General features: G+C 37.3%; 1 protein-coding gene across 1 annotated transcript; it reads left to right on the top strand.

Annotated features, from left to right (window-relative positions):
* Window positions 1-1,466: 1,466 nt before the first annotated feature.
* On the top strand, window positions 1,467-6,644 carry tmem141 (transmembrane protein 141). Its single transcript, XM_061734119.1, has 5 exons — window positions 1,467-1,620; window positions 1,705-1,771; window positions 4,928-5,011; window positions 5,367-5,477; window positions 5,687-6,644. The coding sequence occupies exons 1-5, from the start codon at window positions 1,567-1,569 to the stop codon at window positions 5,746-5,748; spliced, it is 378 nt and encodes a 125-aa protein (XP_061590103.1). The 5' UTR covers window positions 1,467-1,566; the 3' UTR covers window positions 5,749-6,644.
* Window positions 6,645-8,106: the final 1,462 nt, after the last annotated feature.

The following is an 8,106-nucleotide window of genomic DNA, read 5'->3' as shown; positions in this document are numbered from 1 at the left end:
GCACACATTTAACGTAATAAAATAATATTTTCCCATGAAAAATACTGGAACAAATTGATAAATCAGAATTGTAATGTTGACTAAAACTACCACCACCCTGTACACGAACGTCCCTGCTTTCTATCTCTCAAGTACATGTTTTAATTAGGCTTGGATAAGAGAGAAACTTTTAATTGGATTTCTGTATCCCCAGCTTGAAACATACAGTGCTCCTATAGACAAATTCTACTCTTGTCTAACAAGATACAGATGTGCAGCCCATCTGGTAACTTTATCCTCTGTGTTGTTACTTGTCTCAGCAGCAGTTTGATTCTCTCCAGCAGAACCCTTTGGTCCTTTCATGTTACTGTGGTGCCAGAGTTCAACAGAGAGGTCAGTCGAGCTGATGTATGGAAGATAAAGATGGGACTCTGGACGTAGTTGTAGGTATTGTATTAATGTGCAAGTTTGCCATAATATCAATATTGTCATATAATACTGAGAGTTTATACTTAGAATTGAGTATAAGCTCTCCCTCCTCCCTCATCAGTGCATTCACGGACATGCCCCCAATACCTATAAGAACTACTCACCCTCCAGACCTCCTCATTCAACCTCCGTTCTGCATCCAAAAACACCTTCCAAGTTCCCAGAACCAAGCTCCACACTAGGGGCGATCAGACCTTTTCCTCTGCAGCTCCGAGGCTGTGGAACGCCCTTCCCGACCATCTGAGGGCCCCACAGACTGCAGAGGCTTTTAAACGTGACCTGAAAACTCACCTTTTTAAGAAAGCTTATAGCTAAATATATCTTTTATATGCTCTGTTTTTAAATGTATTTTTTTTTTTAAATGTTCATGTTTTATTTTTCTGCTTTGTAGCACTTTGAGATTACTAAATATGAAGTGCGTTATAAATAAAATGTATTATTATTATTATTAGATTTTTTATTTTTTTATATATATACAGATATTATTATTATTATTATTATTATTATTATTATTATTATTATTATTATTATTATTATTATTATTATATAAACAAGACAGGGAATTTGACTTGGTTATTTTCACTCGCTGTAAATAGGTAAATGACAGCTCTTATTAACAGATATACCATTTTTTTTAAAGTGAAAGGTGCAGCAGTATGAGCTAGACATGATTATTGAAAGGTGCATTGTTACAGCATATGATTGTGGTTATTATTATTATTATTATTATTGCACAGTGATTGATTACTCTGAGACTCTGAGATTATTATTATTATTATTATTATTTTTATTGTCATAAGATCTGTATAATATTTCTTTGTATTTTCTAATATGATACGTATATCTGTTTCACAATAACTTTGTTGTTTCCCCTGAACCAATCTCTATTATTTCCAGCCTGATTTCAAGTTGGCTATTTGTCGCAGTACCGCCGTTTGTCCTGTAGGTGTCGCTAGTGTTTTGTACAGGTGGTTTTCCCCACCTCCTCTGCAGTCGTTGGTCTTCCACGCGGAAGTTTCATAACAGTACAGTTATGTATGTAAACAAGACTTGAGTGACTTCTCTGAAAACGCTTCATCTGACGCTTTAAAGGACAACATGGTTAATATCGGTCTGACGAAAGTAGACGACGATTTAGCGGCGAAACACCCGGTGAGATTGTGTTTCTTCTCCATGTTATGCTGATCTGTGGAGGACATTTACTCTGACTAATGTCCACTTTCTCTGGTCTCTCAGGGGCTACAGACCTATGCTGCCTGTCAGTCTCATGCCTTCATGAAGGGGACTGGGACCTTTATACTGGGTAAGGTTTGTAGTCCACCAATAAATGTGTGTTATTGACACTTTTCTGTAATAAAAGTTGCAACAACACAAACACTATCGTCGTTAACGACTTTATTTAAAAAGCTATCCATCGTATATGGTTAACACTGTGCTCGCTGATACTATTACAAATCTTCTTCTTCTTTTTCTTCCAGCTTTTCCCTTTTTTTTTTTACAAGCTTTATTGAATAGTTCTCATATTACAAAAAACAAAAACAGACAGACATACAAAACAGTCATTAATACATAAAAGTACAACGACACAGGAGCCAGGGGGATTTTTAAACAAACACATTAAATAGAGAGCATAAATTAACAGTTTTGACATCTTTTTTGTTATTTGAGTCAGAGATGGAACTCAAGTATTGTTTGGTTTCATTCTCAAAAATTAAAAAAAAGGGGTTTGAATGACTGAATTTGGATTTATGAATATGAAACTTTGCAAGAATAATTATTAAATTGATTACAAAAGATTCTTTAGATTTGTTTCTTTCATTACTGATGAAACCAAACAATAAGTTTTTCCAATACAGAGTGAAGTCAGAGTCAATTTTATCTATAATAAATCGGGATACATCTTTCCAGAATTTGTTAGTGTAGGGACATTGCCAAAACAGGTGTACCAGTGTTTCAGGGGACATTTCACACAACGAACAGTCAACACAAATATCTCTTTTGAATTTAAGAAGATAAAGATTAGCAGGGTAAAACTTATGTAACATTTTAAAAGAGAGCTTTTCCCTTCAGGGGTCGCCACAGCGAATCAGTTGCCTCCATCTGAGCCTGTCTTCTGCATCCTCTTCTCTTACCCCAACTACCGTCATGTCTTTCACTACATCTATAAACCTCCTCGTTGGTCTTCCTCTGGGCCTCCTGCCTGGCAGTCCAATATATTCACTATCTCTCCTCTGGACGTGCCTGAACCATCTCAGTCTGGCCTCCCTGACTTTGGCCCTGTCCCAGACTCCCAGTACTATCACTACCCCTACTTTTCATCCCTACCCTAAATTGTGCGCGTTCCCGTGAGGGTAGTGGTGTCCCAATTCCTCTTTCCACCTAGGAGGAGTGTAGAAAAGTAGTGTAGTGGCTATGAATCTGGCTGTACGGATCAAGTGTTTTCGGATGCACTCTAGATTGATCTAGGGACAGAAAAATTTCCCAGAATGCTTTTCGTCGTCATTTGCGGACTGAATCAAAAAAAAAACATGGCGGACATTTCTTATTTTTTTAGTGAATAAAATCTATATTTTGAGTTTCTGCATAAAAATGCGTTTTGATTACATTTCTAGCGAGAAATATATATTTTACTTTAATAATATTCACTCAGTGAATGTATATAATCACTCCCTTGCCCGTTGTTGCGAAGTCTTTTTCAAACCTCGCCAGAATAAAGGCTGATTTATGGTTCCGCGTTACACCAACGCAGAGCCTACGGCGTAGGTTACTTAACCTACGCCGTACCCTACGCCGTACCGTACGCCGTACCCTACGCCGTAGGGTCTGCGTCGATTTAATGCGGACCCATAAATCAGCTCCGGAGCCGGCAGGCAGGCAGAAATCTCGAAATTTTCGGAGCAAATTTCTTATCAGGCGTAGCTACAACTGTTAGATTTCATCTATTAAACCAACATCTATCTTCCTAAATGATTTATTTCAGCCAGCAGTAATTCTCCACAGAGATGCAGGTTTCTCCCCGGGACGACGGCGCAGCGCGATCACGTCTGTACTCGGGCTGCTGCTGCTCCGAGCCGGCGGCTCTTCTCATCTCTGAAAACATCGGGTCAAATTTCTTAACAGGCGTTATTTGGATAAACTGAGCCCAGGTTGGGGATCTTAACGGTTACTTTTACGCCTGAAAAAATATTAAAACTTAATAAAGTGGCATATTAACAGCGCTACAGCTGAAATTAAAACAGCTTTTGGCTCTCAGCTTCCTGATTTTAGGGGCTGTGCTGAAAGTAGGAGTAGTGGGTGTATTGGGACAGGGCCCTGGGAAGATTTCAAGTGCCCTAGTGATAGAAAGTAGGGCTAGTGAAAGAAAGTAGGGGGAGTATTGGGATTGGGCCTTTATCTCCAAAGCCTCTAACATGTGCTGTCCCTCTGATGTTCTCATTCCTGATCCTATCCAATCTGGTCACTAAATGTTACACATCAACTTTCATAGCTAATTCATAGCAGTGTCCATAAAAACCTGTAAACATGAAACAAGACTAATAGAAACCCACTAACAAACCATTTCTAACTTGTTCATGGTCCCACAGTCAACAGTTACAATTAGCAGTACGTTATAATAAGGCTACAACGTATGAATTCCTTGATCACAATGATGTATTCAGAGCTGAGAGCTCAGGATGTAGATGTGAGCATGATATGATTATTCCCTGTATTAAATCACTGAAGTTGGTCTGAGTGCATATTACTAAAAACGTTGCTGTAATATATTGTCTTTTTACTGTCATGAAACATTTCTGACCACGTCTGAGGGTTCTCATGCAGGATCAAATGTCCCGTTGTCCAGGTCCTGCGTGTTCACTCCATAGTTTTGAACTTGGGAATGTGAACTGTGTTAGTTTAACTGAACATAACATAGTCAAATAACAAGCAACATACTATTTTTTTGGAAAAACTATGTTTTTAACCTCAACACACAATTCAATGACAGGCACATGGAGATGCATCTGTATCAGAATTCTGACATTTTGTGCTTGTTCTTTTAATTTGCTGCCATCTGTATATACCTGGTTTTTAATACACAGCCCATTGTTAACCTTTTAGTTAACATTTTTTTTTTTTTAATTTTTACCACAGCAAACTATTTGTTTAATTGTTTTTGGCAGTTGCTCTGTATTAAACAGTAGTCAGCATTTGAAGTGGATCAAGACATTTCATCGCAGTTGTACTAAGACAAAAGCAGATATTGTTTAAAATTCTGCCATTAAATGTAAGTGTCTTTTTGATCCCTATGAATATTGACCGCTGTACTTTAATGGAAGAGCATCAGCAACAATGATGATCTACTAAAAAAAAACTTTATAGCGTAACACCTGGGAGCAGTTTTGTGAACACAAATGTAGATTTTAAAATCTCCTTTACTGCAAGATGTAAGGTTGAATTGCCTCCTGTTCTGTTGTTACAGGGGCTGCAGGGCTTTTTGGCATTCAGAAGGCTCTACAGATGAAGCTGCCTTACCCTCTCCAGTGGAATCTACTAATTTCAATAGGTAAAAAAGTACATTATTAAAACCCACTTAAAGCAGCACAATGCAACTTTTCCACCTTAATATAATATTTCCAGAGTCATTGTGATGGTACATCAACTTACAACAGGTTTAATGACACCTCTGTCATGGTCTGAGGGGTCTGTATCGCCTTCACTGGCACTATGTAACTTGGAGGTGGATGGTAGGAACCCTTCCACACTACTGGGAAAGCACTACCGCTTTTGTCCAAAGGAGCCGCCAAACTCAACAAAAGCTGAAAGTTACATTGTGCTGCTTTAAATGAATCAAGGGATTTGTTACATTAGATCCTCTCTGCAGCCTCTGCTTACCTCATTTGACCCCTGTCCCCTCACAGTGGCATCATCAGTGGCCAGCTATGCAGTGACTCGCTGGGAAACGCAGAAATGCACAGATCTTTGGTTGTTGCTAGAGACAGGCAAAGTCCCAGACAGATCGCCACCAGCAGGTTAGAATATTTTGTTTTCCTCTAAAAAATGAGTTTGTTTTTTAATAAAAAATAATGACCAGGTTTAAATAGGTAATGCAGATGTGAAGTAATTATATTTGTTTTCCTGGCCTTTTCAGTCTCTGTACACATCCATTCTGAGAGGTTAAATTAAGATTCTTTAGAGTTTTATGATCTAAGTTTTCCTTTCTTTTACATTTCTCTTTCAGCACCTCAACCAAAGGGATCAAAAGGACCTGAGAAGACAAAATATGGCGACGTAATGGAGTAAACATATTCAATTATTTACTATTTTTATCCATAAAATATACCAAATTAGAACTTGCTGTGAAAAGTGTATTATAATTTATAATTGAAGTGCTTTTCATCTTTCTTTATGCGCTACACAAGTGTGTGTGTGTGTGTGTGTGTGTGATTTTTATGTTTTGGTTTGTGTCTGTTTCTAATTGCATAACAGCTTTAACATTTGGATTAAAAGATGGGTTCGCTAAACCGCAGGTTGGGCATTGGGTTGGGTGTTTAGAGCAGGAATCTGATGCTAAGCTTGTGATCTGGTATTATTATTATTTGGATGTGTTGGTTTGTCATGCAACAGAATTAAGCCTGCACTGTCCAAACCACTGAGGGGTCAAGCTGGTTCACTACCAGATTCTTTCTTTGAACTATGTGATCTTAAGATGAACTTTAAAGACTATATAGAGTAAATCTTTGTCAAGCAAATCTTTGGAAATATTTTACCACTGCTGCTTTCAGCCACTACAGGATTAATCTGTTGTGATCATTTATGTGGCACTGCAATGAAGCCCGCATGTATACAAGACTTGTTGCAACTTCTCATTTTTGTGCATTTTAACATTAAGAAAATTCCAACATATACAGTTTCCATGTCAGGTTTTTTTGTTGATTCATGTTCTGGGTTTTTGCCACCCTGCTAAGCAACGCTTTTTGTTTAGTTAAAAAAATCACTGTTTTTGGGAACTCCTGCTTCCTGCTCTCCTATATCTCCTACAGTGAGAAAAGGAAGCAGCAGATGCCTCGGTCAATTCAAATGTGTTTGCCAGAGGGCATTTAAGTTCTACCTCCACCCCTCTATCAACTCTGTTATAACTTTACAGCTGAGTTTGTCTCATTTGTTTATTTAAATAAAGTCAGCCCAACCATTTACTGTGTTTTTATCATTTTTGGCAAAGTTATTAAAAATATATGGGGCTATGAAGAGTGAATGACAGTTGTGCTGGTTACAAGTTAACTCATGTAGGACTGCTCAGTATTAGACCACATTAATGACAGATTTATACTCTTCCAACTTGACCCTGGTTAATGCCAGAATTAATTTTTTTTCAAAATCATCAATCGTCAAAATAATTTCTAATCCAAGTGAATTAAAAGATCCAAGAAACCGAGTTTGTTTGAAGATCTGGTTTGGCTCATAATTATTCTTGTTGAACAAATCCTTTCTTTTGGCATCCAAAAAGGATCTAGCTTACAGTTTACATCAAACACTGAAGGATATTGATAGTCAATATTCTGTGATAGTTATAACCTCAAACACTTTTAAACACTTGAGTATCGGGAAGTGCAACAAGCAGTGCAGCAACATTTTTGATTCACTGCTTGTAGAAAATCAAGTCCATTTCAGCAAAGATTATAAACTCTATGATGATGTTTTTATTCTGGAGGAAATGTGCTGAATCTTCTTGAGTATGTTTTCATACATAAATATTGTGTGCTGAAGCAAACACAAAGATTCAGCCTGTCTTCATTTTTGACAAAACAGAAGAGAAAAAAATTGGCAAACATAATGCCAAAAGACAGTGAAGAGCTGTCAGAATGGTGCTCCAGCCTGAACCTGTATCAGAACCGAATGTAACATGTAGGATTTGCAGCATAGCACTTTGTTAAAATAACTATAAATCCAATTTTCTTTCAGTGATTAGTTACAAGTTAGAAACTTTACGCTAGATTCCAAAACTTTTCTCTACAAAGAACTTAATATCAATAACACCATCGCACTTATACAAACTGGAGCTACATTTAAAACACTTAAGATCATGCACTACCTGGATTCAGGGAAATGGACGTTTTAAATATATATTTTTTATTTTTTGTTGCATGACCACATGAACCAACTATCTAAGTATGTTTTCAACTTTTGTGTTTTGAACTTGTTGACTGAAGCTAAGGTATCTGGAATTTTGATGAACTGGAGAGGCTTTTGATTCATTGCTCTACTCATGAAAACAAAACAAAAACATCAGGCGATAAATGCAAATAAGGCATTTGAATTTTGGCTTTCTAATTGTTATTATTATGTCCTGGCAGGAAAACGTGATTGACCACATTCGGCCTTTTTTAAACTGCACTCCTGTTTCTTTGTGTAGTTGAATGTATTTGTACAATAAGGTATTACCAATATAAACTCTGTACCATGCAGTGCAAGCTGTTGAAACAATGGTGTCTTTCAAGCATGCTTAAAAACTTGAGTAAATGCAGCAACCAAAGTCCAAGCCTTCAAATTGAGGAGAACAAGCTGAAGAGCTGACAATACCAGCTTGTGCCATTTCATTGGAAATGAAACAGAAAAGGAGAAAATTGATTTGGCTTTGCTTTTATTTTCCTTTTTCCTCTC

Source organism: Cololabis saira, chromosome 11 (assembly GCF_033807715.1).
Source record: "Cololabis saira isolate AMF1-May2022 chromosome 11, fColSai1.1, whole genome shotgun sequence".
Taxonomy (NCBI): domain Eukaryota; kingdom Metazoa; phylum Chordata; class Actinopteri; order Beloniformes; family Belonidae; genus Cololabis; species Cololabis saira.
Note: the sequence above shows the minus strand (reverse complement) of the source record. Positions and strands in the feature narration are given on the sequence as shown.

Coding starts and splice junctions, on each gene's coding strand:
- tmem141 (XM_061734119.1), top strand. CDS start 1,567: ATGGTTAATATCGGTCTGACGAAAGTAGACGACGATTTAGCGGCGAAA. Junction 5,012..5,366: donor GAATCTACTAATTTCAATAG/GTAAAAAAGTAC, acceptor GTCCCCTCACAG/TGGCATCATCAGTGGCCAGC. Junction 5,478..5,686: donor AGACAGATCGCCACCAGCAG/GTTAGAATATTT, acceptor TTTCTCTTTCAG/CACCTCAACCAAAGGGATCA.